We start from the raw sequence: 21,339 nt of genomic DNA, 5'->3' as shown, positions 1-21,339 counted from the left end.
TGCCTGATCTTGATTTTGGAAGTTAGGTAATACTGAGCAAGACAACTGTACTAAGACTAGTGTGCATGTTGGGTGCAAAGACTGCATGGTTAAGAGCAGCGATGCTGGTTCTGGGTGTGTAAATGGGACTGCAGATGGCTTTCACTGAGGTTCCACAGCAGGGGGTGGTTGTGTGGTGTCTTCTGTCATTGATTGTCAAGTGACCCTTTTACCGAATAGTTAGGACCACTCCCTAACTTCTTAAAGCCTGTTACCAATTTTGCTTTAACAAGGTGTGGGAGAGAATTAATTTATTACTTGAAAATTTAAACCAAATGTGTACCTTTAGAAAAGAACTGTTAAAAACCCCCTCCTTTCCACAGGTTCTTTACCACCCAGAAGAATTTGGGCGTGCAATCCTAGTGACTCAATTTTGAGCCAAGAAAAAGCAGATCAAGGGCTGTAATGAAGTCAATAGACCATATTACAGCAGAGGACAAAACATTCTCCAAGTTGATATTTTCCATTTTGCAGATTCTAGGAATATGTAAAACTAAGTGGGGAATAAAAAAAATGAACTGGAGCAAGCTGCTTGGACTCTCCTAAAGACAAATTAGGAGGTTGAGTGAAAATATTCCTACCTTCAGCATTCTGAAATAGTGCTGTGCCTACAGCTGCCCAGTAAACTCCCATTTCTGCTCTCAGACCTAACACATCCCATGTTCATCACACCATTTAACAGGGGCTTGTTTCCAGCAAGCAGCTTGTTCTGAATAACAGCATTTACCACAGAAACTAACCCTTGTTTTCATGTAAAACACTTGAAAAAAGCACTTGATTAAAAAATACTTTATTAGGAGTACAGTGTACCTGCAATGTACTTTATAAGGTATTTACTATAAATGACTACTCTATAGATCTGGGTGTTCCTGTTCATATTTCTTCAATACATTAGTAAGGTAATGAATAACACCTTTAAAAAAACCTACATCTCTTTATTTAGTTCATAAATGTTCAAGCAGTAGACCAAGTAGCTTTGGGAGAGGTTTTAATCAAAATAACTGTAAAGCAGTGTTAAAGTTCAGTTATCAGTATTTCCCCTTTGTCCCCAATGAAAAATGTTTTAAACCAGAATTTTAAAATAAAATAAACCTCATCATGCTGTTATAACTGGTTTATTCTTTTTCCTCTTTCATTTTTCTTTCCAAGTCCCCTTGCATGGTACATACAGTTGGCTTTTGAACCAGTGTCAGGCTCTGAAAACTACATTTTCCTGAAAAACCCCAGCTGTGGAGGCCAGCTTTGTTTTTTCATTCCATGTCAATATGTACCTGTCCACTTCAATTAAAGAACACCAACCCTCCCTGCCAGCCACCACCAGGCTCATGGGCAGTGGCTCTGACTCCATAGTGACAGGCTGAACATGGCTTTGGCTGGGGCTGAAACATTTGAAAACAAACATGGAAGAAAACTCCACTGAACTTGATAATTTAAAGCTGCACATACAGCAACCTACCTCAGCGTTTCGGCAGGAGCATAAACTGTTCATACATGTAAGGAGAAAGTGCTTCAAGTTTACTGGCTGCAGGATATTAAAAATTATAGGATCTTTTCTATAATTTATGACTGGGAGATGTTACAGATGGATTAGGATGGGTAGCTTATGGCACTTGCATTACAGGACCAGTGAATATTTAAAAACTAATGCACTTTGCATTCCATGACCAACTCTGGCATATCTGTGCCTTAAACATTTATTACAACATCGTGATAAATAATATACACACTGCATCTTTTAAAATACCATATAAACCATACCTCAAGAATAGGGAGCCAGCTTCCCTATACATTATCCTACAACATGTCCCTAGCCTGTGTTTTTTTTAAATTCTAAAAACAAATCTGTAACACTGGATAACTACAGTAAGCAGCCTACACTATTAGACAATTAATGCAGTATTGGCATTAGACTTGTATAAGCCTTGCACCGAAGTGCCAGGCGCACCGTAAGCGTTGCCTTCCTGCAGCCTGCGCTGGGCAGCTGGGCGGGGGCACGGGCTGGGCCTCTGCACCGACCTCACGTGGCACCTACCACTTGCCAGGTATCGATGTGCCACACTCGTACCAGCGCACGTAGTTAATCTGAGTCTCCCCGCCTATTTTCCCAAATTTGACAGGTTCCTGACGAACTGCCCTGAAAAACCCTGGAACAGAGAAGAGAGTTTTGTTTGCATGAAGCTCTCAGGACAGTACCATGCTTTGGTTCCAACAAGTCTGCAACTAGCAATTAAGTGAGTGGCTGTAGTCACCAAGCCATTAACCCACCTGCCACAAGCAGAGATGTTTGCTGCCCCTACATCCACTAGCACCGCAATTTGCCCACCCAACTCGAATTAAAGCAAAAGTGCTTGGGATGGTGGTGCAGAGGGGAAGCCTGCTTCCCCTGGAGATCCCAGCACCCTGCTGTGGGGGGTGCTGGCTGGGCACAGCCTGTGCCCCTGCTGTCCCCACTCTGGCCATGCTGGGCTCTCGGAACAGGAGGCTGCTCCATGTTGCAAAGTCACAGTGACAAATAGTCCCCAGTGCACAGCCTTGGCACTGCAGTGAGCCTCAATAAAACTCAGCCACTGGGGAAAGTTCACAGCATCTTCCCATCCATAAATGAGAAATCATCCTCCTACTTTCACTCTGTTGCCTTTGACAACACACTTGCTTCCCATTCAAACAATTAACATTAGGTTATAAATTAAAGTAAGGAATTGGGGCTCTATCCAACCTGACCATAACGAATGTATGTGTTGCAGGAGCAAGCACATGAACACACACACACACACAAAATACTGTTCTGCAGCTGACAGACAGCATCAGCCATGATTCCTTCACAGCACTTCAGGTCAAATACATGTAATTAATTCAGAAATCAACCTGCTGCAGCCAGAACAATTGGTCTGTTGGTTTGTTCTTTTCTCTGTTCAGTTCATTTGCTAGAAATACAAGCTACTGAAAGGTGAGATCTTTTGTTTGCTTGTTTTGTTGTTTGTTTTGGCCTAAAAATGAGTGTAGCTCATGAATTCACTCAAATCCAGTTGCTCAAATCAAATTAGCTTTAAGTCTTTTAAAAAGGTAGCAAGGTTGTTAGGTAAAAGTTTTTAAAATACTCAAATATTTTTAAAAGTGTGAATCTGGTACAACTGAGAAGTTTGCGGTCCTGGCAATGCAAATTGGATTCTGACTATCTCTTACATAAAGTATCTTTTCCAATGGGCAGCACTGACTGGGAAGGGAAAAGCAAAAACCTCTTTAGAAGAAACTCACAAAACACATAAACAAACACCCTTCAGACTGCTCAACTACTTTGTTCTTTGGAAAACCTTGTGAAAGACTTAGGAACTTCATATTCATCTCCCACACGTACATCGACGGATTTCTGGACTCGTGTGGGGTGTTTTGTAAATGAAGCACAGGAAGGTTTAGTCAACACGCTGATATTGTACTGAAAACTGTTTTGCTGTTTTCCTCAGTAAAATGTTCCATGACCTGCTCAGCACACGTGCACGTACCAGTACAGCCTGTGTTCTTACCCCACAAGGAACAGAACACCTCACCCTGGCACTTCTGCCAGCTGCAAAGCAGGAGGTCAGCTAGCAGAAGTACAAATTTCTTATGCCTCAGCCTCAGCAATATGTGAAAAATAGCCAGGCAGGTCACAGCTGTGTTTAGCACATCCAGTCCCATGTCCACTTAGACCAGACTGGAATTTTGGGCACCCTTTTGCAATCAGTACACAAAGAATTACTGCAGCATGAATTATATTTTCCAGCCATAACTTCTCAGTTTCTCATTGGTACCAAACAAGGTATTTAATGCCCAACTGATTATGTACTATGCTTTAAATCAACCTTGCTAGTTTGAACACACCATTTAATGCCTCTCTGCAAACTCAAATTTGTGGTTAGGTTTAGATATGTAACACCAACTGTGAATAATGTGTTGGGCTGTTTTAAACAGGAGAAAGGCTGTTTGCTACCTAACAGAACCCAAGTCATTACCATCTTAACAAGTCATCATTCACTCTCAAAAACTTCTTGAACCTCTTCTGCCTGCAAAGCTGGCAGCTCCTTTCATTGCCCTTTCTCCATCACACTTTCTCCATTCAATCAGTGGGCATTGAATCCACTGGCAGGAAATAGAAAAAAACAAAGGGATTGCCAAGGTTTGCTACAGGGACAGGTGTTAGGAATTACCATCTTTGACTGGTAGATCTTCTTGCTGTCCTGTCCTTCCATCTAAGAATGAGTCTACAAATTGGCAGTGATCTTCTCCATGGCCCCTCTGGTCTCCTATGTTATAAAATTTTCCTGCAAGCAAAGAAGCAGCAAAGTTTAGTGAAGGCTATTTCCAAAAACCACCAGAGGCAATGGGCTGTGCTCTTTCCTCTGTGGGGAAGCCAAGGTGAACACTATGATTCTTTTCCTCTCAGGACCTGTAGCTGTAATTTGAACATGACGTGCAGACTCCAAGTGCTCACAGCTAAGGCAAAAGTGCCCCACTTCTGGCCAAAAATCTATGCCTGGATGTAATTTTTCCCTCTCCTTACATTTCGTATAGTAAGGGAAATTTTGTTACTATGAAGAACATCATCAAAAAGCAACTTTTGGTAGTGATTTGAATGGAAGGCAGGTCTGGTTCACTGTCAGAAAGCCCCCAGTACCTTCAGAGATGTTTTTACAGACCACCTCCTAACATAGCCAAGGCCTGTTTTATAAATCATCATATTTTTATAACATGTATGGGCAGATGATAGCCCTTCACATATAGATGACCTCAGACACTAAGTACTTATCCAGAGCATGGAGAATGCCCGTGTATTTACTTGCAGGATTGCTTAACAGGACACTTGACTTCAACTGAGTGGAAATCAAGGTCTCAAGTGTCCCATGTGCTGTGCTGACATTACAGGCTGTGCTTATCCTGTTAACAGGCACAGTGAAGGAGCTTGGACAGATGTTTTTTTTCTTGCTGATTTGATTTGCTAGACATTAGTAAAATTCAGTTCAGAAGATGGAGGAGACCATGCTACATTCTCTTCCCAAACCTGGGATGGAAACCTTTGTAGGTAAACTTATCATTCTTTCTAAGCTTCTTTCACAGCACTTAGTTCTCAATATGTTACACCTTTGGTTGAGATGTTGAAAGGAAAGGCAAGAACACTTAGAAGAAGGCTCAGGATGCAAGTTTAAGCTAGGCAGAGAGTCAAATTACTCATTAGATACTGGGTGTCCTGGAGCTTTGAATCTGTGCCAGTCTGGCCATTTGAGAGGTGGTGGGGTACTTCCAGAGAGCAATTAATAAAAGAGCAGCCTACCAATAAACTCCAATATTTTTGTGATCTGATCCAAAGTTTTTCACCTCCAGCTGACAGCCACTGTGCATGTGGTTCTTCTCTACCTTTACAAAATAATTTATTGTTATCTAGCTTTGGCTTTAGAGGTTTATTTTTTTTGCATAGGAGAACTGGTCAGAGGGAGTTCCTCTCAGCATTTTTTTTGCTCTGAAATTAAGAACATTCAGGCTGCCCAAAAAAGCCTTTTTTTTTTTTCTTTTTTCCACAGCTGTTGAAGGTCACACATAGAATTTTTTTTTTTCCTTCCCTCAATAAATACGTTTTTTTTTAGGTGGCCTGCTTTTCTGGAATGCCTACAGTGAGTGCTCTGGAGAACTGTTAAACCAGCATCTACTGCTGACCTCATTTATGGAACAGTCCTGGCATGTGTAACGCAGATTAGTCTTTCTCCATAAGAGAGAGAATAAGCCACATATTTTAATGGCTAACACCAGAACAGTAACTTGCAGATACACACATACTCTTCTGGCCCACAGCTTAACCTATGCATAACTCAAATAATTGGTCTTCATAAATTACCAGCATTCTCAGTAACTATTACATTCTTACTGCCCAATATTTCCATAATAAAAGAACACACTTAAAACTATTTAGCTAACAAATAACTGGTTTTCTGTTTGGGGGATAGCAATTCTAGCACAAAGTAAATTTTTTCCCCCAGTGTTCCCTTGTGGGTGGCCTTACAATCTTATATACAAACTTTGTTTCATACATTCCACAGCACTAGAAGAATAAATTCATGCTAAAAAACAGCATGCAAAGATACAGTTGTTGCCTGCCTTATACAACAGCACTTGTACAATGCACTCAAGTTTCGAGGCAACTGCACTGCTTCAGCAGCAAAGCTTTGGAAGATTTTTCAGCGTGCAGTGGAATTCAGAGCTCGGTGCAGCCCTGCCCTGATCCAGCCGGCTGGTGCTTGCAGGGACACTTCTGCCAGCCTCGGGGGCACGGCGAGGCGAGGTGACCATGGAACACACCAGAATAGAGCTCGACTTCAAACAGGAAAACCTCTCACTCTTCACAGCAAACAGGGCAAAAAGCAGCTTTCCCTCTACATAAATATCTCACTTCTTTTAAATATTGTGACAACTGGTCAGCTCTGGTTGTAACAATTCAAGTGCAAGAACGAGGCTCAGCAAGTATAATGAATACAGTGTGTCTACCTCTTCTTTTATCATCGAGGTTAAAGCACCACCCTTCCAGCTAGAACAAAAACAATCTAATGAAAATAGGAAAATGGGCTCCTGATATTAAACTTTTCTCCTCAGATTGGAGTAGCTTTCATTGCAGTGTTAATTCGCTTGATTTAGGGCTGAAGTCTAGTCCTGCTAGATTAGCACTGCTATTTCCTCTGCTGGCTGGTTTTGGGACACATCATGCCTCATTGCCAGTGCTTGTCATTTGATCACAGCTGGTTAGTACAGCAACAGTTGAATGAATGATACATCTGTTCAAAACATTCTCTTCTATCCACATAATTGCTAAGATATTATTTACATACGGAGTATTGTACTTACTATTAATGACAAGACTTTCCTTCCTTGTCTGCTCATCGGAGAATGGTGCCAGATGCAAGGCAGGGAAGCTTAAAATTATGGCAATGTGGGCTGCCCTACACTCTCCTGCTCTTTTCCTTCCATGTTCCTTCCATGGAGCCCAGAGCCCTGCTCCTGTGAGGTGCTGAGCTCAGAGATGGCACAACTTTAGGCTATGAAAGTGGATTCTTCCAGCCACAGTCTCTCCTAGCTAATTCAATGCAATGTATGGAGCACACTTGCCTGACTTGCACTTAAAAGGCGTTTCTCACACACCTTTGTGCTCAAATGCCATGCTAATGTCATTACCACAGAGCTGTCTGTGGTAAGAGATCTCACACAGAAGAGAGCCAGGGGCTTTGGATGCATTATAAGAAGTTAACATGATTCTTAATGTAGCAGATACAGCTTGCACAACCTGCATGAGACACAAAGATCTCCTATCAACTAACTGAAAAACATTGAAAAACAGGCTGTTTCCCCAGCATGTGTCACCTGATTCAGGTCTTAAACACATCACACTAAATTGGGCTTAAAACACCAAACAAAACTTGGGAATGTAAGGCCAGGAAGTTTCCTTTAGTAATAAAATGTAATATGAGAAAGACAAAAAGGTGGGGAAAAAAAGATCATAAGCAAAAATGGGGAATGTAAAAACAAAACAAAAATGTCAAAGCAGGTGAGTAAAACCTGTTGACTAGAGTGAAAGTCATGTATTTATAAGTCATTCAGTAACCAGATGTTTACTAAAAGGGATGGGAATGACAGGTCTAATCCTGGTCTAAAATGAGGTCCTGATCCTCTAATTAATAAATATTCCAGGCTACCCTTTAAATACTCATTTGGCTATTTTACAATATATGCTATTCACTCCGATCTTTATCAATTTTCTCTGTGATCCCCAGCATATGAACAGGTTCTTAAAATCAGATGATCACCACAGGGAGGTTCCTCTGTAGTCTGAAAGTTCAGTATCAAAGATATCAACGGTTACTGAGCACAACCAAATTACTGTTTATGATTAATTTGTAGACTGAATTAAATAAATTGGATCACACTTCAGCAGAGCTCATCTTGTTAAACTTCTTTTTTCAGGAACCATGATATCTTTCAGGGATATATAATGTGGACGGCACTGATTTGAATGTTTCTTACCTGTAAGTGAATCACTGAGGTATATCTTGTATCTCAAGGAATTGCATAGCTGCACACCTACAAACTTCTTATACCAAGTCCTCTTTACGTATTGTTTGCCTTTGCATTCTGAGTATGTGTCTGAATTGAATGGGATTTCAGTCCAGATAGCATCTTTCCCCACTGCAGAAGAGGAAAAAAGAGGCAGAAGTATGATGCTGCATACAAAATTACACACAACAAATACATTTGAACAACTTGATGAAGCAGAATGTACCATGACACCTGCATTTTGAACATGAGAAATATTTCAGGGAAACACCAAAGTTATGCAGAAACAGCTGGTGCTGTGAACTCCTCCTGCTGTCCTCTGGTGCAGGTTTGGAATAGGTTCATTCTAGGGCCTTGTTAGGGGGACAATGTTTGTATTGGCAAAACTCTCATTTATGAAGTGTGTGATACAGTCACCATTCTCCAGTGTGCTCAAGCCAAGACAATCAACTTGCAGCAAACTGTGATCTAACACAAATACATGTAAAAACGAAGTGCTATTAATTATGTGGAGAAAAATGGTGCCACAGTGTTTGTCAAAGTGAGAGTGATGTCTATTAAAAATACAAAAAGCAGTCCAATTTGCTTGAATGATCTCAGCTGTTCTTCAAAAGCTCAGTCCGCCTTCCATCAAGGACAGCAAGAGTCTTGTAAGTGGCCTGAAGCAGACCTAGATCAAGCCTTCTAAAGCAGAAATTTTTTCTAAAACACAAAGACAGATAAATAAAATCCTCTGAGTTGTGCTCTGTTAACTCACTTAAAAAGTGTGGAGTAGCTTATTCATTTTGCAGAGCTTTCTTTGCTTTAATGACAAGGTTGAGAAAATATGAGGTTGTCCTTGGCTCATTTGTGTACCTTGGTTTGAAGCCATCCCAGCTGCCATGGGAGCTCCACATCACGTTGATTGCTGTGTGCTCAGGTAAACAAGTAGCCTCGCATGAATTCCTTAGCAGGGGCATGGGTGGAAGGAGTGAATTTGTGTGTGGATGCTGTTTGATTCTGTAACTCATCCAGCTGGTGCAGCAGAGCCACCCTCCTTGTAAAATTCTGCTATCTCATTTCTGTAAAAACTGCTGATCAGATTTATATATAAAACACTTACTTGAAATTGGCTCACTCACTCTTGGGTCCGCTGGGGGAAGAAAACAAACATTCAATCAGACACTGTAAAATTAATGTTCCCAATATTTCGATGGAAAAGCATTGGTAAGTGATTTTTTACAGCTGACGTAAGCTGTAATTTGTGAAACAGAAAGAGTTTTGGAAGCAAAGTTAACTTTTGCATTAAATTAAATTAGAAGAAATATATTTCTTATGTGAAACTCCAGTATCGATGAGCTTTTAATAATTTTACTTGTGGGACAACACCAGCCAAGCAGAGTTCTAGTAAAAACAAGAGTTTAAAACTTTAACCAGCAAAACTCAATTGTACTGCATCTTATTAAAATTTCAATTTCAAAACCTAAATAATTAAAAGGGCACTTCTGTAATACTTGCCACAAAAAACTTGGCTTTGAAAGCCCAAATGTGAGAAATGGATGTGTGCAATTAAGAAAAAACAAAACTGGATGCTTAATTTGTCCAAACTAAATAGGAGAGAGAACATAAGCCTTGTCATTCATGAAAACTGCACTTGGCACAGATATTTTTTTCACTTTTAACAATCTAGGATTACAAAGAGTGCATTCAGAGTTTTTAAATATGTGTGGCATAGTCTGCACTCCTCCCTGAGTAATCCTTTGCTCAGCCAAAACTCTCATCCATCAGTGACAGCACTAGTTGAGGACTATTAAATTATTACACCCGGCTCAAAACACAAGATTGAGAAAGTCCTTTTATAAAGGCTAAATAAATTTTGTGTTTTGTGTGGTCTTTCAGTACTACCAAGCAATAAACACTTCTGCACAAAAGATGGTATCTTGCTTGCCTAAAGTCAATAAGTCAGCTGTAGTTAACCTTAAGGGCAGCAAGAATAGGGAAAGCAAAAGCTCTCTGAGTCAGAGAGAACTTGACTTGGGAACCAACCAATGGCCAAAACAGGCTCTTCAACTGCTTCACTGGAGAGTAAACAGGAGGGAAGGGGACCTACTGGGACACTGACTTTTCACAACAGCTCTTTCTCAATCCTGATTTCAGCCAAACAACATCTCTGTTTACAGCAGCTTTATTGAACAGGTAACAAAAGCACCTATGAACACACCAGCCCAAAAAAACCCCCTAATGTTCCCCATCCAGAAGTTGTTAATGAGTTGGATAAATGCAAAAAGGTCAGGAATATAAATCTTAAATGACAGCCCTCTCCGAGGATGAAGTAATTTTCTTCGCAATGAATACCAGGCAAACCCTCTGTGCTCCGCTGTTTTTTTCTCTTGCAGTCTGTCCATCTTACATCCTCACACAACACAGCTCCAACCCCAGGCTGACTTTCCAGCCACGGTGGTAAAAAGTCGTTCAGGAGACAATAAAGGGCAAGACTGAATGCACAAAATGAAGTGAGAGAGCCTTTCACGAATCCCAGAAACATGGGTACTAAAGCTGCTGTAAATGATGGTCTGATCTTTGGAAGTTCTTACCTGATTCAGTACTGAATGCCACAACGTTGCTACTTGGGCCTTCACCAAGGGGGTTCCTAGGTTTCACGTGGAATTCATAACTGGGGAGAAAATCAAAGAGATTAAAATTTTGCAAACTAAGCATTCTTGAATAGTCTGGAGCAAGCAAGCAGCACAGACATTGGTGCTACTCCCTTTCTGGAGAAGAACAAAAAAAGTCCAATTTCTTGCCACAAAACCATTGAGACATTTTTTTGTCCTGTGTAAGAATTGAACTGAACACAAAATCAACCAGTCCTTTTGATAATTCTTTGCACACATACTATTAATATTTGATTTAATTCACCACTGACTTGTCTGTCTCCTCTCACACAACAGTTTCAGTTCTGGCAAAGGGACCAAGTTCAGATGAGGTCTGAAGCAACCTGATAAGCAGAGACTGAGTAAAGGCCATTGCTATTTATTTGTACTTTTTGCTTTCTGAAGAGCACAAACCTCTAATTCAATGCCTGTCAGGCCCACCAACAGTGACAGACAGGACCAGTAGCAAAACACAGGGCAAGTTTTCCAGGACATGAGCTCAGCCAAGGCACAGAGCCAATTGCTTGAATGTATATTAATAATAAGTATATGAAGCAATGACAAGACACTGTGCAGAGTCTCTTTTGCATGTGTTTTTACTGATGTGGCACAGCACCAGCCTGTGCTGTAGTTATCTCTTGATCCCTTTTCATCATCGTGTTGGGAACCAAACACAGTGCTGTGAAAACAGAGCACGACTGAAGAAAAAAATCCAAACCAGCCTCCTCTTCTTCAACTTCCCCCACCTTTCAGTGCTGCATTAACAGTGGAAGTGCCATGTACAGAGGGACATCTCCCATCTGAGCATGGTAAATCTCTCCTAACACAGATCATCTCTTCATCAATGTCAGGGAGCCACAGGACAGAAGTCAAAAGGACTGTAGGACTGGAAAATGGGCCCCAAATTAGAGGCACTTTTGCTCTAAACACAGAAAAAAATGGGAGTCCCAGAAATGACCAACTAAACATTCGGCTCTTGACTGGAGAAGGATCATTTACCAATTATAACTTTGGTTGCTCGTGACTGTAACATAGCATTGTAACTTACTGCTGAAACAATTTCCAAACAGTAATTTTCTAAAGAAAGAAAACCCCCATACCACACTCTGCACAGTTGGAAATTTGTAAACTCCATTTGCAATGCCCCAGAAGAATAATTCCATCCAAACTTTGGATTACCTCTCATTCCTCCTTGGCTCCTGCAAAATCTGAGCTAATTAACCTCAGTGGAGTATTCATGCAGTACCAAGCAACTGTTTTCCATCCACTGTACTTCTACGACAATATTTAACTTTAAAATTGCTTACTTAAGCAATTGCCTGTATTTCTAGGTTTTCTTTTCTTTTTGAGAGAAATACTTATATAGACTGGTATGCTGAACAAATGCATTGTGAAAATTCATAGATATTGCTAAGAGAAATATGGGTTTGTTTTGAGCTGAAAGAAGTCTATGAGGAGAAATCTTGACATTTATTTAAACATGCTCAAAGAGCATTTCGAACTACCCATATTACCCCACGGTAGGAGAGAGACATTAACTAAATAATCAATTTAAGAAATTTATAAATCTTCATTATTAATTTCAAGTTGCTTAAACAAAGACATGTTTTTAAAAATAGGACTTGAGTAGTTAGTATTCACATTGGCCGTGGGGTACGGTAACTTTTTTGGTCAAGAAGTACTCTTATCTGTTAGGAAAGCTCATAATATAGAGAACTGTAGCAAAGCAGTCGTCGATTCTGAAGAATCACTGAAGCATAAACAAAGATTTCCTAATATGTTGGGGGTCTTAAAGTAATAGCTGGATGATAAATTTTTTAAAATATAGAAATTAATCCACACCTAGAGATAAAAGACTGCAAAGAAGTTTTCCTGCTTCCTTCACATGAACACCTTATCTAAAGATATTAGTGCAATTGTGATCATCAAGATGGAATGTTCTATTGCTGTGTGGGCAGTTTATGGTTTCCTCTCATGGATGATAATCTGTTCTTGTCCCTTTGTATGTATTTTGCTGATTTTTGAACAAATATATTGTTCTCAATAGCTGATATGCCCTACTTTGGGTTGCATTAGGCAACATTCTTCATAGAAATCAGTCCCGTTCCCAAAAATCTTTAGTCTATGCACTTGGACTCATCGATTCTCTAATTCCAAAAAGACAAAAACAAGAAATGAAGGTTATTTTCCAAGCACTGTTTTTCAAATTGTGGTTTAGAAATCACTAGGTTCTCTGCAAAAGACCAAACTGCAGCTTGGAAAATTAGGGCAAAATTTAAATAAAGAACTAAAATCTACACATAGAGATTTCAGCTTATGTAAACATATAAAGAAAATTGGAGAAAAGAATAAAGAAATATCCGAAGTTTAGCCCAGTCAATTATGGAAGCCTCTTATTAATAATGTTAAAAGACAATTTTGGAAACTAAAATACACGCAATTTTATGGTTCTGTGGTATGTGTTTTTACAAGCATCACAGTCTCCTTTCCTCTGCCAATTTCAATCCTAAAACAATACCAGTGGCTTCCACAGTACAAAAATAACAAACAACCACTTTTGGAGATGAAGATAATTAGCTAGTTGACAGAATATTGAAAAGGAGAGAAAGGAAACGTCGGACTGGGGTCACAATATGGCATAGTTTACTATAATTTGAAAGATAAAGTTTAAGACAATCGAAAGTCTTCCTTTTTGTGTGTCAGGTTAAAAAAAAAGATCAGAAAAATAGAAATAAAATGGTGACAAAAGGGTACCATCTAAACTGTTAAGGACTCCTGTAGAAACCACAAGGAAGGGGACAAAATGTTTAGAGTTTCAAGAAGAATGTATGGCAAAATTAATAAAGGGGAATAGGAAAGCTATAGAATAACCATGTCTGCTGCCTAGTTAGACTAACCTAATGAGAAACTGGAGTCTATATTCCATCTTTATATCTGCCTGCATAATGCACCAAAAACTCTGCTATCCTATGTAAGCAGCAATCTAATTCATCACGCCTTTAACATCTATGGGATTGCTATCCTGTAAACTTTTGGAGACCAGGCCTTCCAAATCCTCCCAAACTGTGCAAGACAGTAAAAGTCCTTGTGCAGATTAAACAGACTTGACGTATAGTAATTACTACTTGGAGTTCATTTTTCCACCACAGGAAATCACTATACCGCATGGAACTCTGGCAAATGCAGATGCTCCTGCATTTTTCAAAATCATGCAAAAGGAGAAGATTGAAGATTGCAGAACTGAAAAGAGGTGAAGAGAGATTTTCACCATAGGAGAACTGGAGCATCTGAGTACAGTCCTGGGACTTCAGGTCTGTTGCTGGGGAGATGCTGGAGTTGGATGGCAATTGTGCAGGGCTCTGTGACAGAGCTCCTCTGTCTCTGCAGAGTGTGCTTGGACGGCAGTGTGACCAGGAAAGGAAGAATGGAAGATAGAGAAGGGAAAGAAAGCGAGAAAGTGAGAGAGAAAGGGAGACAGAGGGAAAGAGAGGGAGCAAAAAAAAAACGAGAGAGAAGGAGAGAGAGGGAGAAAGGGAGAGAAAGGGGGAGAGAGAGAGAGGAGCAAAAAAGTGAGAAAGGCAGAGAAAGGCAGAGAAAGGCAGAGAAAGGCAGAGAAAGGCAGAGAAAGGCAGAGAAAGGCAGAGAAAGGCAGAGAAAGGCAGAGAAAGGCAGAGAAAGGCAGAGAAAGGCAGAGAAAGGCAGAGAAAGGCAGAGAAAGGCAGAGAAAGGCAGAGAAAGGCAGAGAAAGGCAGAGAAAGGCAGAGAAAGGCAGAGAAAGGCAGAGAAAGGCAGAGAACTGCTATGCTTGTTTGAGGACTCTTTCTCCTAACAAAGCTGGAAGAAGGGCTAAGAGAAACGCTTATCCATGAACCCTGATATCAACAGCAATTTAGTACAGTATCTGTTATAGAAACCTCCTGCATTTTCCTGCCACTTTCTGAATTTTGCTGCATTGAATCTTTCTTTGTAGTTCCTATGCTTTGACCCTTGCTGTTAACAAAAGCTAAACTCTCTGCCTTGATAGAGGTTTTCTTGGGTTTTTCCTTGTATGTGATTAGAAGATTTGGATGCTAACTACAATACAAAACAACTTTAGATAGAGGTGATAACAGCCTTGGGACACAATTTAACGTAAAATTCCCCCAGAAATCACTCAAAACATTTTTTAAAGGGAGAAGAATATATTTGAAATCACCAAAATAATTAATGGGGAAGCAGATCAGCACCTGACAGGAAGTTATACAAAACTCTGGAATGCAAGCATCACAGGTTTTTTGTTTCTTATTAATATTCTTTTTCTACACCAGTAGGCTGGTGGGACATGTCCTCCAATGGCTACTCAAACTTCCTCAGAGCTATTTGGAACAAGTCTTAATAATTTTCTTTACTACCTTCCAATTACTGCCATCACAAACATGCATGAGAACAGTTTTCAGCAGTCTTCAGGCTCTTTTTTCAAGGCTTGTATAGAAATTTGGACTGTAAAACTTCCTGGACACTATGGTCTGTGCTATGGGCTTCACTGCCCTTAAACAAACCATCAGAATGAAAGAGAAAATGTACACTGACTGAAAAAAAAGTTCCAAGATAGGGCAGGGATATGAACTACTACTAGGGCAGAAATAAAAACCACATATTTTGGCAGAGAAGCCAGCAGAAATAACAGAAAATCTCATTGGAAAAAAAACCCAAACAACATCTGCATTTAATATTTTAGGCTAGGAAAGTCCATGAAAAAAGTACAGGTCAGTGAAATAAATTTTTTTCCAAGGAGAATATGCAGAGGAACACCATTATTACTACACAAGAGATGGAACTAAGACAACAAAAACCACAGTAAGCTCAGGCCTCTCAATGTTTATTGCAAAGAAGCAGGTCTAGCAGAAAAACACTGAAAATTGTGGATAATAACCTTATCTTGGTTCACATATGGGAGATCTTGCTTGACTGTTAACATAGGAGAAGTTACTGCAATGCTTTCTTGTGAAGTTTTAATGTAAAACAAAGAAAGAGCAGAGTCCTGGGTATGCCAGTGGTACTTCCACTGGGAATTCCAATGTGAGCAGCCTTTTAATGAAACTCAGAAACAGGAGACCTGTATGACAACTTAGATGGAATACTGCAGGTCTCATTCCTCAAATGGCTGCTTGGAAGTTAGACTGTAACTACTTTGACTAAAATGATCAGTTTTGCAGTTTGACTCTTTTCCAAGTGGAATAAACACTGCATTTCTCTCTATAAGAATCACAGAATTTCCATGCAGAGGATGAAACATTGTTAGTTCATACCAGTGCATTTGTTCCTCTTATTTTTCTTTGCTAAGATAGAAATGACATTTGCATTAACACACTAAGCCACCTTGGTCTGCATTAAAAGAACTGGAGAAAACTGGTATCTACAAGGCCAAAAACTGCCCCTAAAATCCAATCTTACAATAATATATGTTGTAAGACATCTATGAAGGTGACCTGGTCCAGGCTCCTTTTTGTGACAGGCCTGATTCAGCTGCTTTGAGCTCAAGTACAGTGGTGACAGACACTCACTCTTTGAACACCAGAGTTAAAACTGAGTAACTCACTACTCTGTTCAGACTAAACAGGAGAAAGAAGAATAATTGGAATTTGGTTGTTACAATCTTTTCACTAAGAAAAGAATAAAGATGGCAAAAACTGCAGAAATGTTGGTGTGTGCTTTAGTGTGATACTGAACAGGGGGCTGAGTAAAATGTGACCTGGACCTACTCTAAAGTTCTTGAACATAATATAAAGGGTAGCAAAAGCTATCTACAGTACAAAGACATAATCAAAGCTGTGTATGTGTGAATATTAGATCATAGAAGGACATCTATAAGAGAAATGTTTAAGCAGAAGACATTCATAAAACAAGAGGAAGTTTTCTTCAGGCATCAGTTATAACCAATTAATTAAGATTATATAATTATCTTAAAAGATGTACATCAATACAATAACAAAAATATGTATATAATTATCTAGGTCACATAGTGTAACAGCACTACATACTTTGAGATATTTCAGGAAAAGGTTACAATCAGAAGCAAATCTGAAGAAATCAAACAGAATTCCGGACTGAAGCCAAACAGCATCTTACTGCCATCAAGAGTACCAAAGAACTCTGATATCAAATAATGGATATCAAGATTTGAACATTCTGGATCATTTAAACGATCAGAAATCTTCTAAGATTTGAAATCTGCAATCACCATATTTGGCAATTCTCTAGGTGAAAAAGAGGATAAAATATTTGTTCTATAAGGAAAAATCATTTAAATTAATGAGTGGTTGTCAACTGTGAGGCCTGTCTTACTGTGGGAAAATGGCACTGATATATCTCTCCTTTGGCATAAAACATATGTATCTCAGCGTTCCAATGAAATCACATTGTACAGGAGCCTCTAGGACATTTTTTTAAAGAAAAAAACCCCAAACAATCAGTTACATGAGAAAGCAGCTGACAGTGCCCCACGTATATTCAAAGGGTCTATGTCTTCACAGTCAGCAGTTCTTCAAATCTCTATTTTACTTTCTTCTCAGAGTATCAGACTAGCAGTCAAGTCACCAGGAACATATAAAGCTGGCATATTTAAGGCAGAAAGGTAGCAAAATTCCATAATATATAACTTGATTTATTTAAAAGTAACTTTCCCAAATTATGGTGCACCTATGAAAGTCCATTTTCATCTCCATACTTTCATGGTATGAGTCTGCTAAAATCAAATACTTGATAACTGTACTCAAAGTTGAAAATCTTTTTTCAGCCAGTGCATTTTTTCTGGATCTAGTCACTTTTCAGACAGCTAAATGGACACAGAATACTACATGATAATCCTCATGCCATTTAACTTGTGTGTTAGTACTTACTGACAGCTGCAGTCTCACATGCAGTTTCTGATGAGCAACTGTAAAAGTTTCTTTGTTGCCTCCCTAACACTGTCCAAATTCCTGAAATATTTAAAGTCTGGTCATTAGCTCCTAATCTTTAAAAGCTGCCTTGTGTGAAGGCCAGCACAAAGGAAGGAGGGTGTCTGCCTTGCTGCAGAACTTGCCAGAGGTGTAGCTGTGTGACCCATCTGAAGAATGCAAAAGAGTGAAGCAAACAAACAGCATGATTTGGCACCCAGGTTTTCCCTGTTGCTTGTTCTGCCCCCTTCACACTGAAAAGTTGTTGGTCTTACTTCCCCCTCCTGCTGGTTGTGGGCAATCAACTCTTTAGCTTCTGGGCCAGGCACTACCATCTCCTGAAGCAGCTCAACAGGATGCTAGACCCTGGTCCATGTGATTGCAGACCATCTCTGCCAGGTACAGCTCCTCAAGAGCATACATCTGCACAACTACAGGCTTGAGCTGCCACAGGGTCTTTCTGGTTTAAGCCTACCCATGGAGGCTGAGGTAACAGATTCACAAACATTTTTATGCCTTTTTGGGAAGTCTTTGTTTAGGTCTGTCAGCTTCAGGTCTGTCCCGAACTGCCTTTAGCTCCGAATGCACTGGACATTCAGAGCAGCACAGGGTGTTCACACAAGCCTCACTGAGGGTTTCAGGAAAGCTGGAAAAAATAAGTTACTGGTCTCTAATTCAGCTTGACAGTTTCTCCAAAGTGTTCCCAAGAGGTTCTTCCCAGTTAATCCACCTTCTGCTGCTGAACATCTCTCTTTCCATATTGCTGGTACTTTTGCAAATGCTGATCACCTCCAGGAGGGATTTCTATTTCTCTTCCAAGTTTCTTTTCCAGCTCTACCTCTTCTACAGTTCTTCCCTTTAAAGCTAGCTATGGAAAAGTTTCCTTCCCAGTCTTAATGTATTACTTGATGAATTTTTAGACATTTCAGGGACTCTGTTAATGAGTATTGAGCTGTGTTTAATTGTTGCTCTTCCTCCCATTTGCAGTCAGTTTTATCCACAAGTCCATTTCCTTCATCTAATGAGCAGCTCCTGATAGACAGGAGACTTTTATTATGGACATGTGCTGTTTCTTGGCAGAACAGATACTGTCTATATGATGCCAGCTCTCTTAACCACTTTCTTGTTTTCCCTGGATTTAGTGTGCCAGCAAGCCTGGATTTAAGGGGTAACAGTAACTTCTTGTGCTTCTGCCAAAGCTCTCAAGGTGTCCTCAAAATTAGGAAACACACATTTTGCTTGGAACGGGAGTTTTATTGAACAGAGCCACTCTGAGGACTTTACATCCTTAAATCTGGTGAGACTTGAGGGACGTGCACCACTGCAATATATATCAAAGGTTTTCAGTTTAGGGCAATGGCCCTCTGGATCCAGAAAGGCTTTCACTGTCTTTTCTTTTTGAGGAAATGGTAGCTGCTCACTCCTCAAGAAAAGTTATCCCCTTATATCTTAAGTCAGCCTCCACCAGTCACTCCTGATTTTCTATCTAAATCCTTGTAAAAAATGGACACTTCCAAAGACAGCTGTACTCCATGGTGTTTGGTTTGCTCTTGCTACCAAAACCTGAAAGTCTTCTCACAGGTTTGGCAGAATTGTTGCTAATTAAGGTTAAAAACCATCTTATCTGCTTTTGCATAGCTCCTGCCTTCATAATGACCTTTCCAATGGTTCTAGCTGGATCTGCCTATCTCCATCTTGCTTCCTTTCTGAACAAACAGCAGTGTGAAATGCTTTTCTCTTATGATCATGTGGACACTGCTCCCAAAAGCAAGGGCTTTTCTTCGCATCAGTGCTCTCCTATACTTAACCAAATCCATTCCATCTCTGCCACCATACGTGACACAAAGAGTTTGAATGTGGAATTAAAGAGAATCTGCTTGATAATAACAGAGCTCTTTTCAAAGATCCAATTGCATTATTTCCGAACAGAACTGAAATGAAAACACAAGCAGCACAACCTGACAACTTCAACAGCACCTCCTCCCCTTCTTAGTCACTACTCCAGAAATACATTGTTTTGTCCTCTCTTATAAGCTTTTCAGCTGATCTAGAAAAGCAACGCTGGGTGCCCAAGCTGTATACTGCTAACATATCCTAATGGCCTCTTAACATGACAGAACTGCAGCTCACCCTCTCAGAAGTCACATGCCTTCAGGAAATAACAAAGCCATTCTTGAAGCAAAACACAGCAATTCTAGCCCACCTTGTGAGGTCATCTTTTGAAATCTGTCAAATAAACTCTTTTGGGGTATCATCATTTTCCCATGCATTTTGTTTTTTAAATTCTCTTCCCTTGCCCTCCACTTTATGCAATAGGTTTTCATTACTTCCTAGGAGCTGCTGGTAACAACAGAGGTTGAACTAGCACCTCAGATTACACCACACAGTGCCTAAAAATAAAATTTCAACATGGGCTCTATGCAGAATTTTGTGCTGTGTTTCCAATTAATGGATGATAATAATAGAAAAGGGTAGTTTATCTAAAACAGAAAAATCCATTCACTAAAGCCAAATGGATGGTCTTACAGGAAAAACCCCAAGTGTCACTCATTAACTTTCTGATGCAATTAGTAAACAATGTAACAAAAGACAAGGGGTTTTCTTCGCTGCTCTGAATTTTACCATAAAAAGAAGAATACTTTTCTATGAGATTTGATATTTAAAGATAGATCATCCTTATTTGAGCTAGTTGCATGAGAGGCACACAATCAACTGGTATTTTTAATTTGCCAGCTCTTTTAAGACACTGAAAGAAAATGGTATATTCAGGACAAACATGTTTTTCCTCTCCATGGTAATTTCCTTACTTCTGACAGGTAGTCTTTCTGATACAACAAGTCACTTCTGCAGCTTGTCCAGACCACAAATACACTGAACCACACATTTTTTTTTCTATCAAAAAAAGAGGAAAACTGATTGGGTCCTATTTCCATAGGTATTTCCATTTGATGTGGCAGACAGCTGACAGTCTAAATTAATTGGATTAATTCAGAAAATTATATTATTTAACTACCTTGTGTCAGGTTTTAGGTTTTCCACAGTAGAATGGGTTTGATTTGTAGTGATAATTGATTTCTCCTTTTCACCATCAGTTCCTCCATTTTCAGTTGACACAACCTCATACTCTGGAAAATTACAGTAAAGAAAAATTAGATCAAGTAACATCTCTTATTGAGCTTCTTAAATACAACCAGATAGTGAATGAGTACGTAATTTTACAGGAATTCAACCTTTCTGCCTTTTGCCAGCCTGAAGGACTGGACTTTTGGACTTTTTAACTCATTCAAGTTTGAAAAGAAAATGCAGGAAATGAATGAGCATGCAAATATGTGCATGCACACACAGACACACACCAAGAACTACTGCGTCCACCCAGTGCCTGCTTGTTACTCAGTGGACAGGACAACAAACTGTCCTACATTTCTGTGGCAACACAAAGGAGCAAAGCATGAGCAAAATGGTCTTGGTTCCTGACACTTGCAGTTTTTTATGACAACAAGGAGGTGACTGTGATCACTATTTTGGTTGTTATTTGTCAGACCTCTCCATTATGTTTTGGTTTTGGGCATACTCCAGTGAAACCCTTTGGACACAGTTAAAGTCAAGCAAAGTAACCGTTCAAAAAACAAAATGACGCAACAAATTATGCTTTCTGCCTCCACCTAGAAAGGTAGAAAATCTGA

At 39.7% G+C, this 21,339-nt stretch overlaps 1 protein-coding gene across 4 annotated transcripts in view; it reads right to left on the bottom strand.

The window, feature by feature from the left end:
- Positions 1 to 1,010: 1,010 nt before the first annotated feature.
- The window catches only part of LOC116992134 (ABI family member 3 binding protein), a 141,056-nt gene continuing 120,727 nt past the window's right edge, over positions 1,011 to 21,339 (bottom strand). For all 4 annotated transcript variants that reach the window (XM_033051398.2, XM_033051399.2, XM_033051401.2 and 1 more), the window contains 6 exons: positions 20,670 to 20,781; positions 10,680 to 10,759; positions 9,209 to 9,238; positions 8,077 to 8,238; positions 4,224 to 4,337; positions 1,011 to 2,183 (listed from right to left, as the gene is read on the bottom strand). In XM_033051398.2, the coding sequence (XP_032907289.1) occupies positions 2,068 to 2,183; positions 4,224 to 4,337; positions 8,077 to 8,238; positions 9,209 to 9,238; positions 10,680 to 10,759; positions 20,670 to 20,781 (614 nt within the window). In that variant the 3' untranslated portion in view covers positions 1,011 to 2,067. The remainder of the gene's footprint in view (positions 2,184 to 4,223; positions 4,338 to 8,076; positions 8,239 to 9,208; positions 9,239 to 10,679; positions 10,760 to 20,669; positions 20,782 to 21,339) is intronic.

This window comes from Catharus ustulatus, chromosome 2 (genome assembly GCF_009819885.2).
Source record: "Catharus ustulatus isolate bCatUst1 chromosome 2, bCatUst1.pri.v2, whole genome shotgun sequence".
In the NCBI taxonomy this organism is placed as follows: Eukaryota; Metazoa; Chordata; class Aves; order Passeriformes; family Turdidae; genus Catharus; species Catharus ustulatus.
The sequence above is the reverse complement of the archived record's forward strand: the minus strand, read 5'-3'. Positions and strand labels throughout refer to the sequence as shown.